The 17,834-nt window shown below is 44.8% G+C and overlaps 1 protein-coding gene across 1 annotated transcript in view; it reads left to right on the top strand.

The window, feature by feature from the left end:
• C1_2H1orf50 (chromosome 1_2 C1orf50 homolog) overlaps positions 1 to 16,418 on the top strand; it is a 94,495-nt gene extending 78,077 nt beyond the window's left edge. Inside the window, exon 5 of the mRNA XM_085608662.1 lies at positions 15,775 to 16,418. Coding sequence (XP_085464788.1) covers positions 15,775 to 15,960 — 186 coding nt within the window. The 3' untranslated portion in view covers positions 15,961 to 16,418. The remainder of the gene's footprint in view (positions 1 to 15,774) is intronic.
• The last annotated feature ends 1,416 nt before the right edge of the window (positions 16,419 to 17,834 follow it).

The following is a 17,834-nucleotide window of genomic DNA, read 5'->3' as shown; positions in this document are numbered from 1 at the left end:
CAATAAGCTCTTTCTTAAAGTGTCAAACAGAATTTCTTCCCAGAATCCATGTCGTAGATCACTGCAACTTATTGGGAGACTCAATCTGTATAAGCAGTAAGGAATCCGGGCCTAGATTCACAAAAAGTCATTCAGAGATGGGCTGCATCATAAAAAGTTATGCACTATGAAACTTTTTTGCCTCATGGTCAGGCAAAAGCACTTGTATGTGCGTGCAAGCGCGCCTGCTTGTACATGCTGCGCAGCGCACCCTAGCATAGTGGTGTGTGGAGCGGGTCAGCAGTACCAGTGTGTGGGTCCCTAGGGCCGTTAATCTTGTAGCGTGCAAAAGCTCTACCAATGACGGCCCTGGGCATCATTTTTGGCCAGTCCCCGAGCGGTGCTTTATGCATAAGCCATTGACGGTGACTACGTCTCGCACGTCACACCAACCTCTCTCTCGGCGCAGGGGGGCAGACTATTTGTGTCGGCTGCTCTGGTGCCTAGGAAATAAAATAACCGTGTCAGGTAATTGCTTTATAATACACGAATTTCATTTGTTTTTAAGCAGTGCAAACAGGTGGCTAATAGCACGCCACACATAAAAACATATATGGGACCAAGAGGCTTATTTTTTCCATCACGTTAATCTGAAATTAGTTTTTTGTTTTTTCACCCCAAAATACAGGTTCCGGTCTTATTATGGTCTGGAAATAGTGAAAAAAAGACGAATAGCCATAATTTATTTTCTAACCTGCAATAAAAACAAGTTCACATTGTGCTCTGACTCCTGTGCTTTAGCTCTTGGGGTTGTTTGTCACGATTTATGTGAGACATATCAGAGGCAGCTAGATATGAAGCGTGTGATTCTTGACCTGCGTGAATAAAATCATATAGCGAGACTCTTCAATCCACCTGGTTCTAGAGTCAGTTTGGCAGCTCTATATGATTTACCACTCAAAAGTACCCAGACAACTATTGTACCGTGCTGTGATGTTCTGCGGCTGCGTTTACGCTCTATACGCCCACTTACAAAATATACATCGCTAATTAAATTGTGCCTCGGGGCTTACATAATAGGTCAATATTGCACTCCTTTTTAACTTGGAAAGATAAAAGGCTGAGTAGACTGTGCAAATATTTCAATTTGTGACCAGCTAACACTCCAGATCTCTGCAGCAAGCGGTTAACCTACTCAGCTGTTTGCCATGTGCCCCTTGATTGTTGGTGTTATTTATATTCGGGGCCACTTGAAATGAAGCCGCAGGGGGAACCAAATTATGCGGAGAGTTGGCTAAATTATGGTTATAAAAAAGGCAAATTATGCAGCATAACGAGGCACATTTTGTGATCTAATGCATCAATTCTTCGAGCCTGGATGACAGGGGGAGAGAGTGATGGTAGTAAAAGGGAGGGGGGGACGGCATTTTTCAATTCTCGCCTAGGGTGGCAAAACACCTAGAAACGGCCCTGCAAAGAGGGACTCCTGCCAAAATGCAACCCACAGAGTGACCGCTAACACTCCTCGAACACCGATCTAATCTTAAAGGATTTTCCTTCTCAAATACAGCAAAAATAGCCCCATGCTGGAAGTAAGAGATGAGTCCTGGCGCTGTACTGAAAAGGGGTAACAGCCTGACGATTTAGTCCTAACGAGAATTAAAAGTAAAAGTAAGGAAAAGGAGCCAAACCCCTGCAAATAGTTCTGCTCCAAGGTACACCCATGTAAGATACAAGGTTATGGACGCCAAGAGAACATAAAATATGTGCCTACCCTTTCAAATCTCTCCCCCGCGGTACCTAGTGAACCGCTGGTTTAGTAGCTGATTTAATATTGTGGAGGTAATTGGCAGCCACCGAATCACTTACTGTACTGGCAGAGTGTGTTTGAAGTTACAAGGTCGTTGATTTTAGTAATCTGCTCTTATTATGCGGGACCTCGAACAGTGCGCTCTGGTTTTAAAAAAAAAAAAACTTTTTTAATAATTTGGCGGGTTCTCGTATTTCATACAGGATTGCTTCAGCTGGAATTCAGAACAATGTAAAACGATGTTCTGAAGGGAACATTATCAAACCCCTCAATAGATTTTCGATTTTCTTGTTTTGTTTAAGCTCAGCTTAAAGTCAGGTAGACCTCTCAAAACCAATACGATTACAAAACTCGATGTAGCCGCGAGATGAACCAAAAACCGGCCAAGCGGGCGGAAATTAAGGTCCAAATATACTTGCAAACACACAATGCAATGAAAACAGACTCACTGGTGCATTGGGAAGAATAAGCCTAAATAAAACGTGTGTGCTGCATGTTTAAGGCGTATTCCACTCTACTTAAATTGCAACATTAACATAGGAAAAACATTCAATTTATCATGTTTTTATTACTTGAGCTTTTTCGTCATTTGTCTCCCACTAGCAGGCCAGGATTTGACGAATGCCAAGCGTTTTCCCGGGGGCTGGCAGGGTGGGAGGCGGTTTCACTGCGGGTGGGGCCGTTTTTGTTGCTGGGGAACGAGCAGCGCTGACCTTTAGGGCTCTGGAGGTGGGGGGAGGTGAGAGGGCTCCTGTTTGGCTCAGAGAGTCCAGTACAACCAGTGCTTTAAATGGAAAAACAAGCTTTGGCAATGACGCGGCCGCGAAAGTGAAAGTGATCGAGATTACGATCGCTCGCGTGCTACGGAGGAAAGACACATGGCGCTGCGCGCGTGTGAAAGTAATCGAGCAGAGCATCAAAGGGCTGGGTGAGAAGGGAGGGGGGAATGCAATGAGCAGAGGAGCAGCTGTGCACGTGCATGTGATTGTGCACTCAAGGTTTAGGCCAGCCAAAAGACTGTGGGTAGCACTTTGAAAATCCCACATATAAAATGTCTCTTCGAGCCTTTGGCTCGCGAGACCTAAAAAGGGTGGGGCAAAATTACGGGGTAGCAGAGCCATTGAGGAGGGTGCAAAAACACAACAGTTAAGCCTAATGTAAGATTCAACAGGTTTCATGCACATCAAACAAAGGGTGGGGCAAAATTACGGGGTGGGTAAAAATATATATATATATATTTGCTAATAATTTTAGCACTGTTTCAAAGATCCGCTAACATTTTGCAAACTTTTAGCTTACTCCTGATATTTTGAGTATTACGCAAATCCAACAAGTGGGGGCAGATCTTAAGGGGCATCAAAAATCTTAGTTTGCAGATAGCTTATTTGGTGTTTAATTAATTTGTATGAAATTGTGCTGCTTGTTAACAAGGTAAGCCCAGTGCAGGAATCTGTGGTTTCAGTTAGATCAGGTAGGGGGGAGATGGGAGGGAAGTTGGGGGAAAGCTAAAGGGAGAGTGGGGTTGCAAAAAATTATTTGCTAATAGCTTAGGTGCTATGCCATAACTTCTGATATATTGAGTTTCATACAGTACCATCAAGGGGGTCATAAATAACTTTGACACGCGCACATATGCGCTAAATTTAAATTTATCAGCAATTTACTTGTTTAGTTTTTTTTTGCTATGTCCAGGTAATTTTATGTTGCTAGAAGAACACCTTTCATGCAGATCTCATGGGAGGAGGGGGTCTGGAGGGTTAGAAGGAGGTGGAACTTGCAAACTGCATGTACAGCTGTCAGTTGGCCGTCTGGGAGCTTGAATGCCTGCAACAAACATCTGTTGTGCAGTGCACATTCATAAGCCACAATGTGGGTTTACGCAGGGCCTGGCTTGTGGCCAGGCCTTGGAGTCAACCTCTGCTGCATACAGTTGAAGGCCAGGCAGCACGAGGGTAGGCTTCAACATGATACAGAGACATTATCATTCAATACCACCCTCCCACATACATCCACACCCCCACCTGTAAACATTTCTACATTTTCATTTTTTTAAAACACAGCTAACATTAAGCTATAGTTCATAATACCTTTATGTATGTTAAAAGACTAAAGAAAAAATGAATTTCACTTAAAACTACAGTTAAAGATCAGTTATGTTTACAAAAAAAACGCAATGAGCATTGCAATTGGTGGTGTGTAAGGTAGTTTACATGGAAGCGGTGCAAGCTAAGGTTTGCGGAGATCACCATAATTGGAGCGTTTCAGAGGCTTTTTTTGGATTATTTCATCACTATAACTGGGCGGAGGTAACCATAACTGGAGCATTTCAGAGTTTTTTTCAAATTGTTTCATCACTATAACTGGTCTTTAACAATGTTTTTAAGTGAATATATTTGGTCACTGTATAGTTATGTTTGAGATATTGTTTCCATCAAAAAGGCATTTTTTTGAATTGCCTATAACTTTTAACGCCCGGGATGGATTTGCACGACACTGCTTACTGAGTCGTCTACCTTTAATTATTCCCAGTTTCTTGAAGATTGTCCATAGAGGGGAAGTTAATGGGGTATGAAAAAGCCATGATTTCACGTTTAAGCTCCCATAGGGAATTGTGCTGAAAGGTATAGCAAAAACAGTTAAATGGATTTACACCTAACTTGGCATGAAAGTAAAACTTTACTCTGAAAGCAAGCTTTGTTTTGTTTAATGTAAATCCTGTAACTAGTTTTTGAGGCTCTTAAAAAGTTTCAGAGAGAGCATTAAAGTGTTAGTAGTTTTGAATATCTCTGCCGTTTTAACTCGCGAGTCACAATTCTTGAATCATGTCAATCACATTTTGAGTTTTTATTTATAAAATGTGAATGGCTGGGTTAGGGCTTATTCTTTTTATTTTTTCTGGTCATCCTAAAACTCGCAAATCAGCTCTGACGACCATATTGTGCTTGACACTTGAGTTGCTGCTGATTTGCAAGTGTTAGGAAAAAAAACAAAAAAAGGACAAGTACAGCCAACAAGTAACATGATTGTTTGACTTTTGCTTGGAATGTTAGAAGTAGGGTGCAGGGCCGCATTCTGTGCCCATCATCTGCTACAAAATGGCGTGCAGGGTCTCGGCACAGACCAGGCCATGTGTGCCGTCCTGCAGTGCATGGCTGAGAGCTGTGTGCCAGTGGTGTTCAGCCCCTGCAGCAGGTTGGCCACAGGGCCCGGCCTGTGATGAAGACCATTTGCAGCATCAGCTGGGCAAAGAGCCTGATGCCGGCCAGGCCCTACGCCCAACTCCTCCGTGCAGTGTGGGTGAAAATTAAATACATCGTAAAAAAAAGCCATGATATTCCCTGAACACAACTACTACTAACTACTGAATGGCACAGGTGCCAGGTTATTTTTTTTATTTACTGATCCAAAATGGCAGGCGCCACTTGTAGCGGTAAAAAACAAATAACTTTCACTTGTGCAAAAGCACATTTCGGAAAACGGAGGAGCTGGACAGCAAATGGAAGCTAGTGTAAAAAGGTTTGGGGCACAATGGAGAAGCAGATTAGGGGAAGCAATGGCGAGCGGGCATAGGTTTAAGTTTAATTATAAAAAGCCAAGGTGGGAGAAAAAAGGAGGAGCAAGAAGTGCTATTGACAGGAATAACAATACACAATGGTGAGAGCAAGTGAGGGATTAGAGAGCCAAATGGAACGTTTGGGAGTGTGTATTTAGGGGAAGAAGCACACGAGCAAAAGAGCTGTAAAACACATGCACTCTCATTGAGTGTTTTTAAATGAAAAAAAGTTATTTCCTAAATATGAGCATTGGAAAGATGCAATTCAGCCAGCAAAAAGGGCAGTAAATAGTAAAGAGACTATGCTTCACTGGAGGAACAAACACAAGAGAAAGAAGGCAAGACTTTGAATAAGAAGCAAGTAAGTAATAGTGACATAAAGCCAACCATTGGCGAGCAATATTTGGGCTGTAAGCCCACTCTAAGATTTTGGAATTGTCCAAAAGAGGCTTTCACCTGGGGCCCTATATAGATAGTGCCATGGGAGCCCAACGGGCGTGTGTGCACATTGCACATGTAGCGCCAGTGCTATCTTTTGGGGCATGACCCCATGCAAATGAGGGAATCAATTTGACTCTAAGTTGGAGCTGTACTTATTGTTTTTATTTTTGTGGCCAACACATCCTTAATCTCCTTAATTTCCAAAGGCCTTCAAAAGCAACTAGAAAGGGGTAGAAATAATTTCAGTCAGCTTGATCTGAGTTTGAACCTCTTAAAAACCAAGGTGGTTATATTATGTAAAATTACAGGTAACCCACAAGCAATAGTTTGTATTGCAAGATTGTCTTTACAGAGAAAGTATTTATACCCCTTTGAAAAGATTAAATGTGTGGGTGGCAGGAGTAGGCACAATTCTGGGAGAAGCTGCAGAAATTGGCTGTGTAGTGGAGGAGCACCCAACAGTGGTCAACATGAGATCCAAGCAAACTGAGTTGTTTGAAGAGACTTGGACGTCTGCCGAATTTCCACAGGAACTGGCGTTGTAGTGGTGAAATAGAGTGGTCCTGTCAGACGTAAACAAGACACCAACCTCCCAAAGATGTCTGTGATTGCTGCAACACATCCTAAAATTTGGCAATGTGGGGTACCGAAGGAGATTGTGTCCCCAGACACCTTTCCTAATGTGAAAAAAGGGGTGACTTTGCTGACGTATACAAGAGACTCTTAAAGTTAATTCATGGTCTACTCTGCGAGATGAACCTTCGGTAAAGTGGTGACTGATTTGCATTTGCTACCAATACTACCATCCCTGCACACTTTGCCCTCAAGTACCTCTCTGCCCTCTCCCATGCCCTTTGTCACTTTTTCCTTCCTTCCATGCTTTTGAGTTTGTGGGGTTTTCATACTTCCCTATCCAGGCACCTCTCGAACAAGGCGGCATTAACCCCCCAACTTCTCTCAACATTTAGCACCATCTGCTCAATGGGCCCTCTTCTCTTTTTTCCTCCCCTCCCATTACGATCCCACTCCCTCAGCTACCACACCACAAGACGGTGCGTTCTCCCGTACAGTCACCTCTCTCATTTTATTTTATTTTATTTTCACTTCAAAAGTCAAGGGCTCAACTCTGCCTTTAACATCGGGATGCGCTCCCCCATTTGAGGGAGGGAAAGGACTCGGTGGACATTGTGCCTTTGACTTCCAAGTTGTCCATCTTTTGGTAGCTTTTCTGTTGGTTTTTACATAAATTCTTCTGTAACTTATGCAGGGCGTCAGTCCTGCTCGAGAACTACTGAAGGAACATATATGGTAATGAGATAAAAATGTATTTCTTTATTTAATTTTAGTTTACTTCCCACTATTTGTATTGTACACCGAATTAAATGACATTTAAAAAACAAGGTTGTTTCAGATGCAGAAATGTAACACAAATTTGCGATTACACTGTAAACTTATGTTTTTTGTATCTTATATGGGGGAAATATGACCCTGCTGAGTAAACTCAACCATTCCCTACAAGTCAACGACTTTTGAAACTCCCTTTTCTTATGAAAAGATTAAAATACACGGACCCTTGCCCGGAGTAAATTTGTAAGCATTTCCTACGTGGAAAACGTCTGGAAAATGATGGGCTCACCACAATTTACAGATAGATCCAAACAAGAATGCCCCAAATCCAACTGAACTTTTAGATTTCTAAACATGTAAATTCCGCAATATTTGCAGAATTTGTGTGCGAAAATCCCCTTTGCAACTATAAAATCCCCCCCCGTTAATGGTTCTGCAAAGAAGCAATGAGATATTGCTTTTAAAAATGAGATGTTTGGTACCCCTAATTAAATTTCGTTGCGCTAGAACCTTTATGAATTTGCCAAAAAAGCTTTTTTTCCCATAGAAAGCATTCTGCACATTTTAGTGAATATCATATTCCATTGATGTCAGACTATACCTGCACATGTTAATGTTGTGAAAAAGCTGTGCAACACCAATCTAATTAAATATTTGTTAGGAGCTGAATACCTAATGATGACTACAATTTTACACTGATGTCTGAATCTGCGCCTACACAATACACACACATAATATAAAATAAGCTACTGAGAAATATTGTTTGAAAAGCCATGTCCATGAGTCACCTATTTGAAGCTCACTCTGATTTACCCACTATTTAAGGTGAAACATGCATGGTGTGGCATTGTTTATACTATGTGCCCAATTGTACGTTAAAAGCAATTGTAAGGACTCCTTGAAAAAGGCTCAGTTGCAGAAAAGCAATGTGAGAAACCCATAACCTGATGAGAGTACAAATTGAATGGCAGATTGTGCTGTCAAGTGGAACCCTGAGTGCATTTGTGGGAGAGCGAAGAGGGGGACTTGGGGTTATGACATTTTTTGAAAAGCAGAAACATATGTGGGTGTAACGAATAGTGGTTAATTTTTTCAGTGTTTATTTTTTGTGAACTACAGAGGTGTTTTTCTAATTTGTGAAATGGAGTGCTTTCAGTGTTTACGTATTCTATCACATATATAAAATTGAACAGTGTGTATTTTTCCAGGATGTATGAAAAACTGTGTGGTGTCCATGGAGGGATGTAGTAGAATAAAATGTGCCTTTCTTCACTCTCACACTAAGTTTCCCATGGTTATCTCCCAAAATGGAAATCGTGAGGACACGATGTGTGTGTTTTCGTCATAGAAACACTGACTTTAGAGATACAGATTTGAATAATATTGATGAATCGAACATACTGATAGTGCATGTGGATCAATCCAGATTGTAAGGTTCAATCCATTTATGTCTTTCACATCTGAACAGTTCGTTCATATGATAAACTATGAAATAAATATCATCCTCTTGTGCCCACATTCTCTTTTTTTACAACGGCTCAGTTCTGTAATGTGTACATAGAACACCAGAGCACATTAGTTATAATAAATCTCGGAGCACACCAATAGACTCAAGTTGAACTAGCATTGGCACCGATTAGCTTTGCCAATGGTTTTTAACTATGCTGCAAAGTTTTAAAAACTAAAAAAGCCTCTGTCGCAGCAACCAGCTTAATTGTTTAGTTACACGTGCCTACAAAATAGTGTTGGCGCTTATTTTTCCTTTTAGTTCCCAATCCAGTTTGCATAGTAAACAATAAGGAAAATCAAATGTGCCAAGCATTTTTTGTTTTCTTAAAAGTTGGTGGGGAAGTGGAAGCAATGAGAGGCAGAAGCAACATGGAACCTCAAGTCAACACTGCGGAGGGCTTGGGGATGCGAAAGCAATACAGGATGTGGAAGCAACACGCTGGGGGGTAAAAGTTGGGGCAGAAGCAACACAAAGGGCAGGGTGAGGGAAGTAACAATGGGGAAGAGGAGGGTGCAGGTGGGGGAAGCAACACAGTGGATATAGGAAACAATGTGGAGATGTACACGGGTGAGTACAACAAGAGGGGTGGGGGTAAGGAGAAGCACACAGACGATAGAGAGCAACACGAAGTCTAGGGGCAAAGAAGTACATGAGGGAGACTGCTTGAAAACGCATGAATTCTCATGGAGTGCTGAACACAAAATAAACAAGCATTTGCAATGCAATAGGTCTCGCATTTATAAGAGTTTGAGCTATTGGCATTGTAAAATTACAATGCCTTTTATTTATGTTTTGGTTTTAAAACAAATAAAAGGCATTGTCATTTACAATGTCAGTAGCATAAACACGCATAAAAGCAGTGTGCAGTGTGCGGCGTGCAGCAGTGTGCGGCGTGCAGCAGTGTGCGGCGTGCAGCTGTGTGCGGCGTGTAGCAGTGTGCGGCATGCAGCAGTGTTTCGTGTAGCAGTGTGAGGCATGCAGCACTGTGACGTGCAGCGGCGTGCAGCAGTGTGCGGCGTGCAGCAGTGTGGTGCGTGCAGCAGTGTTTCGTGTAGCAGTGTGAGGCATGCAGCACTGTGGCGTGCAGCGGCGTGCAGCAGTGTGCGGCGTGCAGCAGTGTGCTGTGTGCAGCAGTGTCGTGCAGCATGCAGCAGTGAGTAATGCAGCAGTGTGCAGCAGTGTGTGGCGTGAAGCAGTGTGTCGGTTGCATCAGTGTGTGCCGTGCAGCAGTGTGTGGCGTGCAGCAATGTTTCGTGTAGCAGTGTGTGGCGTGCAGCAGTGTGCGGCGTGCAGCAGTGTGCGGCGTGCAGCAGTGTGCGGCGTGCAGCAGTGTGTGGCGTGCAGCAGTGTGTGGCGTGCAGCAGTGTGAGGCGTGCAGCAGTGTTTGGCGTGCAGCGGCATGCAGCAGTGTGTGGCGTGCAGCAGTGTGAGGCGTGCAGCAGTGTGAGGCGTGCAGCAGTGTGAGGCGTGCAGCAGTGTGTGGCGTGCAGCAGTGTGAGGCGTGCAGCAGAGACACGTGGAGGGTGAGGAGAGACACATGGAGGGTGAGGAGAGACACGTGTGGAGGGTGAGGAGAGACACGTGTGGAGGGTGAGGAGAGACACGTGTGGAGGGTGAGGAGAGACACGTGTGGAGGGTGAGGAGGAGACACGTGGAGGGTGAGGAGAGACACATGTGGAGGGTGAGGAGAGACACGTGTGGAGGGTGAGGAGAGACACGTGTGGAGGGTGAGGAGAGACACGTGTGGAGGGTGAGGAGAGACACGTGTGGAGGGTGAGGAGAGACACATGTGGAGCGTGAGGAGGAGACACCTGTGGAGGGTGAGGAGGAGACACCTGTGGAGGGTGAGGAGGAGACACCTGTGGAGGGTGAGGAGGAGACACCTGTGGAGGGTGAGGAGGAGACACCTGTGGAGGGTGAGGAGGAGACACATGTGGAGGGTGAGGAGGAGACACATGTGGAGGGTGAGGCGGAGGGTGAGGAGACACGTGTGGAGGGTGAGGAGAGACACGTGTGGAGGGTGAGGAGAGACACGTGTGAAGGGTGTGGAGAGACACGTGTGGAGGGTGTGGAGAGACGTGTGGAGGGTGAGGAGAGACGTGTGGAGGGTGAGGAGAGACACGTGTGGAGGGTGAGGAGAGACACGTGTGGAGGGTGAGGAGAGACACGTGTGGAGGGTGAGGAGAGACACGTGGAGGGTGAGGAGAGACACGTGGAGGGTGAGGAGAGACATGGAGGGTGAGGAGAGACATGGAGGGTGAGGAGAGACATGGAGGGTGAGGAGAGACATGGAGGGTGAGGAGACACGTGGAGGGTGAGGAGAGACACGTGTGGAGGGTGAGGAGAGACACGTGTGGAGGGTGATCAGAGACACGTGTGGAGGGTGAGGAGAGACACGTGTGGAGGGTGAGGAGAGACACGTGTGGAGGGTGAGGAGAGACATGGAGGGTGAGGAGAGACACGTGGAGGGTGAGGAGAGACACGTGGAGGGTGAGGAGAGACACGTGGAGGGTGAGGAGAGACACGTGGAGGGTGACGAGAGACACGTGGAGGGTGACGAGAGACACGTGGAGGGTGACGAGAGACACGTGGAGGGTGAGGAGAGACACGTGGAGGGTGAGGAGAGACACGTGGAGGGTGAGGAGAGACATATGGAGGGTGAGGAGAGACACGTGTGGAGGGTGAGGAGAGACACGTGGAGGGTGAGGAGGAGACACGTGTGGAGGGTGAGGAGAGACACGTGTGGAGGGTGAGGAGAGACACGTGTGGAGGGTGAGGAGAGACACGTGTGGAGGGTGAGGAGAGACACGTGTGGAGGGTGAGGAGAGACACGTGTGGAGGGTGAGGAGAGACACGTGGAGGGTGAGGAGAGACACGTGGAGGGTGAGGAGAGACACGTGGAGGGTGAGGAGAGACACGTGGAGGGTGAGGAGAGACACGTGGAGGGTGAGGAGAGACACGTGGAGGGTGAGGAGAGACACGTGGAGGGTGAGGAGAGACACGTGGAGGGTGAGGAGAGACACATGGAGGGTGAGGAGAGACACGTGTGGAGGGTGAGGAGAGACACGTGTGGAGGGTGAGGAGAGACACGTGTGGAGGGTGAGGAGAGACACGTGTGGAGGGTGAGGAGAGACACGTGTGGAGGGTGAGGAGAGACACGTGTGGAGGGTGAGGAGAGACACGTGTGGAGGGTGAGGAGAGACACATGTGGAGGGTGACGAGAGACACGTGTGGAGGGTGAGGAGAGACACGTGTGGAGGGTGAGGAGAGACATGTGGAGGGTGAGCAGAGACACATGTGGAGGGTGAGCAGAGACACGTGTGGAGGGTGAGCAGAGACACGTGTGGAGGGTGATCAGAGACACGTGTGGAGGGTGATCAGAGACACGTGTGGAGGGTGAGGAGAGACACGTGTGGAGGGTGAGGAGAGACACGTGGAGGGTGAGGAGCGACGTGGAGGGTGAGGAGAGACACGTGGAGGGTGAGGAGAGACACGTGGAGGGTGAGGTGGAGGGTGAGGAGAAACAGAGTTGGAGGGTGAGGAGAGACGGAGGTGGAGGGTGAGGAGAGACGGAGGTGGAGGGTGAGGAGAGATGGAGGTGGAGGGTGAGGAGAGACGGAGGTGGAGGGTGAGGAGAGACGGAGGTGGAGGGTGAGGAGAGACCGAGGTGGAGGGTGAGGAGAGACCGAGGTGGAGGGTGAGGAGAGACCGAGGTGGAGGGTAAGGAGAGACCGAGTTGGAAGGGAATCAGAAGTGGAGGAGAGAGAGAGGTGGAGGGTGAGGAGAGACAGTGGTAGAGTGGGGGGGAGGGGAGTATATCACTTTTACTTCCTCTCCTAGTGTAAGGTAACGCCCCCACCCCACAGGCCCTGCCGGGGCCAAGAGCAGATCACTGTTCGCATCAGCCGTCACCCGAGACCGCTCCGTACTTGTTGGTAAATAGAGGTTTACTATCTGTTGATAATGGGATTCACTTGGGGGGCTGACTTACCTCCTCCACCCCCAGGGCCAACACTGAGAAGGCATCAGAGACCTGGTGCTGCCTATGCTGCAGTACTGCGAGAGAGAGGGATGGGCGGGCGGGCAGAGGAAGAGGAGTGGGGTTAGAGAAGGGACAGGTGGGGAGAGAAAGAGGAGAGAAGGGACAGAGACAGAAAAGGAGCAAAAAAAGAATTAGAGAGAGTAAAGAGGAGAGTTGGGGAAAATGAAAACATTACGAGAGAACATGTAGCAAAGAGGTGGAGAGAGAAGATGGGAGAGAGTAAGGACGCAGCCAAGAGATAGGGCAGAGACAAAAAGAATCGAAACAATACAAAAGTATTTTCCAAACTCGTAAATAACCACGGACCAAACAACTGATCTGCAATGAAGCATCCGAATCCGGTATATCATGACGTTAACCATGCATTAAAAAATAAATTATAAAAAAATAAAAAAACACCCAAAAACACGTATACACCATGTAGATCCTTTTCCATGCAACGTATTCTAAAACGCCATTCTCATTCATACATTCACAGCAAACCTGTTCACAAGAGTGACAGAAAATGTGGTATTAGTGTTACATTTTTGTTTACATCCATACCCGCTCACTTTTGCAATTAAAGGATTCATGACCACACGGTTAAACAAAACGTACTGATTGGCCTTGCCGTGAAGGAGAAACACATGTTGACACACACTCCCGATCTGTGAAACGTTCACCCCACTTTCTCGAAATTGAAACCAGTGCATGTGTCCGACGAACTTCCTGCCGCTTATCTGAATGCACCAGTGGCAGAAGATAGTCACCATCTTGCAACAACACAATTAAAGGGAGGCATGTCTGTCTCTCCCCACCGCCACATGTCTCTGTGTCTTACTGTCTCATGCGAGATCTCCCTCTAGGAAACAGCTGACACCGACTCTTCCCCTGAGACAGTACGGGAGATGCGTGTGTGTGCATAGTGTGTGTTTCTATATGTATATATCTGTGTGTGTATGCATGTGTGTGTGTTTTTATGTGTATATGTTTGTGTATGCATGTGTGTGTTGGTGTGCAAGTATGGGTGTGTCATTGTGTTCATTTGTCTTCATGGATGTGTACACATATGTTTGTGTGTATACCTATGTCTGTGTATGCATGTTTGTGTGTATGTATATGTGTTTGAGTATGTTGGTGTGCGTGCTTGTTTATATGTGTATGTGGGGTTGGTGTGTTGGTGTGCATGTATATGCATATGTTTATGCATGTCTGTGTGTATTTGTATATGTTCATATGTGTGTGTAAATGCATGTGAGTGTTTGTATGTGTGCATAGTTGTGTATGCATGTGATCAGAGGGAAGAGTGCACTTGAGGGCAAAGACTTAAACATACAGGGAAGAGTATGTAAGGGCAGAGAGAAAAATACAGAGGGAAAAGCACGTGAGGGCAGAGAGAAAAATACAGAGGGAAGAGTCCATGTGAGGGAGGAGAGAAAAATAGAGAGGGAAGAGCTCATGTGAGAGCAAAGCGAAAAATACAGAGGGTAGGGCGCATGTTAGACCGGAGATAAAAACATAGAGGGAAGAGAGCATGTGAGAGCAGAGAGAAAAATATAGAGAGAAGAACACATGCGAGGGCAGAGAAAAAAATACAGAGCGAAGAGCACATGTGAGAGCATAGAGAAAAAATGCAGAGGGAAGAGTACATGTGAGGGAAGAGAGACAAATACAGAGGGAATAGCATGTCTGAGGAAAGAGAGAAAAATGGAGAGGGAAAAGCACATGTGAGGGCAGAGTGAAAATACAGAGGGAATAGCACATGTGAGACCAGAGAGAAAAACATAGAGGGAAGAGCATATGTGAGGACAAAGAGAACAAGTACAGGCTATGCCAAGCGGAAGTGATCGCATTTGCGATCAAACATCAAAGCGGCGAAAGTGAAAGTAATCGAGCAGAGCATCAAAGGGCTGGGTGAGAAGGGAGGGGGGAATGCAAGGAGCAGAGGAGCAGCTGTGCACGTGCACGCCATCGTGCACTCAAGCCCTAGGCCAGCAAAACCATGTGGGTAGCACTTTTGAAAGCCCACTTACAAAATGTCTCAAAGAGACAGCTTTCGCTGTCTCAGCGAGACCTAAAAAGTAGTGCTTGAAAGCGAACGGTAGGAGCAGTGACGCCAGCCAATCAAAATAAATGGTGAAGAGACAATGCTCTATGGGAGGCGCATAGAATGCAGGCAGATAGAGTGACCGGAGAGCCAACCAGTGGTAAGTAATGGTCGGGCTTCAAGCCCATGTATGTTCTTGGTAAGCAACAATATGCCTGTCGCAACTTTCAGCACATGCTCTGTCTATTAAGCACAACCTAAAACTGATATATGGTCAGCCAAAGCCTCTTACAGTAAGAGCAGCATCAGACCACTCCCCTAGGTCTCTTCTTTAGGTTGGTCTCTCCTTGGTGCTCCACATGTATAGAACTCAGCATAGAAACATTACCAGCACTGAGGAAGGCGTTTTGCATACTGCAGTAATTCACAGGAAAGGAGAAGGCAAAAAAAACGAATTGCGGCTTAACAGTCATTTTAATTATTACTTGCTGCCTCTTTCCCTTGCTCTGGCTCTATGTGAGGGATCATATTACAACTGCTTGCTTGGATGCAACCTTCTGCCTGCAAAAAGGCACATATCTCTGTTTTGGGTGCTGGAAAAATAGTTTCTATCACAGGATCAGGTTCTATTCAAACTAGTTCTCATCAATAACTTACTTGGACTGCTTTGATACACTTTTCCTCCAAGAGAACCTAAGCATTAAGTGCATGAAACATCTGTGAATATCAATGTGTATGGAAAATCTAGATTTTCTTCCAGTGAGCTTTAATGATGTTACACATGAAATCCAGAAACCCGAGCTACGAGGGTCTTGTCGTTCATTGCATACTTATCCCTTCATTTCAATTTTCCAACTAGGAGTCTGAGTTACAAAGGTAAGTGGTATATTGAAATGGAATACAGAACACAATGACTCTTAATTAAGGGATGCTGTGGAGATTACATAAAGGTTGGTGTATTCAACTTTGAAACAAATTGTTTGTAATGTAGCCCTTAATCCAATAATAAAAAATAAATGGTAGGTGAAGCATGAGCACTATTGACCTGTATATATTTTTTTCATAGGACTGGGGAGCTAGTTGCCCTCATGAGTTTCTTGGTGCCTTTAAGCTTCAGCATGACATGTCATGGACACCCTTTGAGAGCATTGACGAACGAGATGCAGAAATCAACATCATTGACAAATTATTGAATCATCAGATCGCACTGCCTCAGTGTGAAGAACCAAACTTCAAAGGAATTCTCAATTGAAGCTGATGGATGTATAACTTCGATATCCGGCTATACATTCAAGTTGTGATAGGTTATTTATCATAAAGTCTGACATCTTACAACTTTACCTATTGCTATCTATCATGAAGAAAATAAGTTGATGTGTTTAATATGGGCACATAAAGAAGCTAACTGCAATAAATGAAGTTTTTGCTGGAGTCCATATTTAAGTACCTGTATCTAAATGTTCTTCAACAGAGTAATCAATTTCTTGATTGGACCACTTCGTTCAATATGGTCTTGTTCTTCAGAAGTAATATTTGGTCTCAAAATTGTCCTCTGTCACATGCGCCCCAACACTATTTTTTTACCAGTGGTGGTAGTGTTACTGTAAAAAATAAATATTGTAGCACATATGAAGAAGTATGTTGCATACAATCAGGAATTTATTTACTGTATTTTAGATTTCTTTTTAATAAAAGAATATAAAATGAAAAGTTGCATTTGAGTGTTTTCAAATGTCAGAGATGGTGAACGCACACACAGGTGGAAGCTAAGGATTAAGTGGTTGGAGCAGTAGATGGAAGGCAGTGGAGGTAGAACTTGACTTGTTAAATAGAGACTATGAGTCAAATTACATCTTGGTGAGTTGACATATATGTCCATGGTACTTTTAAAGGAATGATGTTCTTTGAATCAAAGCACAGGAGGGTGAAGGGAGGGATTAACCACCAAGGACAAAGGGACCCTTACTATGAAAATGAATAGTAAAATGAAGGGTAGTGGGTTTGTCTCCTCAAAGAGACAAGAGATTAAGTAACATACTGTGAGCGGGGAATTCGGCTAGAATGACACCTGGATGAAAGATGAAACTGTGATGCTCCCACAGCGAATTGCCCTAGAAGAGTCTTTTGAGTTTAGGATTCAACCAATTTGGATTTATCGGCATATTTTCAAAGAGACAATGAATTGGGAACTGAATTGATAACGCTGTGCTAAAATATTAAAAATCACCATTTTAATCCTAACTTCTTACTCTGCCATAAGTAGATACAATCAGGGTGTCTGTGTTTTTTCCATATTGTTGTACTAAACAATCTTGCTGCTTCAACCCGTGGCTGTTAAGTTTCCATACTAAAGTGAGTGTCTATATTTGTCATTTTCCGCTGTTCAGATAAAAATGATCAGGTCTTCTGAAAGTATCATTCTTCGTATTTTCATTATCTTTTAGAGATTATTTGGTACACAGGTCTCATGTCTATCACTGAAGGCGGTGCCCATAGTATCATTCTTCGTATTTTCATAATATTTCAGAGATTGTGGTGCACAGCTCTCATGCCTATCACTGAAGGCGGTGCACATAGTGGCTTGTGGCTATGCCCTCTACTTGTGGTGTTCCTTCAGCATTCTTTGGGCGGTGTTTGAGGCTTTTGGTCTGCGGTATTAACTGGAGAGATTGGTGAATGAGCCTGACCTGGTGAATGAGGCTTCTGCCACACTCCTGTGTGGCAGGAAGTATTTATATTGGACGTTGTAAGCACCTTATTATCTGTACCCACTTTATATACATTCATTTCTAGATTGCTGTCACAAATTGTAATGGTGGTAAAGAAACTGATGTCAACCATAGCAAAGACCAGTTATATGGAAAAGATTCCAAATAAATGAAAAACTGCTCTTCCTGAGGATAAGATTCTCACAAACAAGTTAAAAATAAAATATCAGTTCTATATTGACAGTATTCCTCTAGTAGAAAGGGAAATAGTGAATTGTGGCTCCCAGCCCCAATTACTTATTGAAACCAGCATTTTTCCTGGCCTTTTTTGCTTGATTAATGAATTTTACACTTAAAGGAAGAGGTCCCAGCAAACAGTACTCCATTACTCTAAGAACATATCTCAGTGTAAGACACA

This window comes from Triturus cristatus, chromosome 1_2 (assembly GCF_964204655.1).
Source record: "Triturus cristatus chromosome 1_2, aTriCri1.1, whole genome shotgun sequence".
Classification (NCBI taxonomy): Eukaryota; Metazoa; Chordata; class Amphibia; order Caudata; family Salamandridae; genus Triturus; species Triturus cristatus.
The sequence above is the reverse complement of the archived record's forward strand: the minus strand, read 5'-3'. Positions and strand labels throughout refer to the sequence as shown.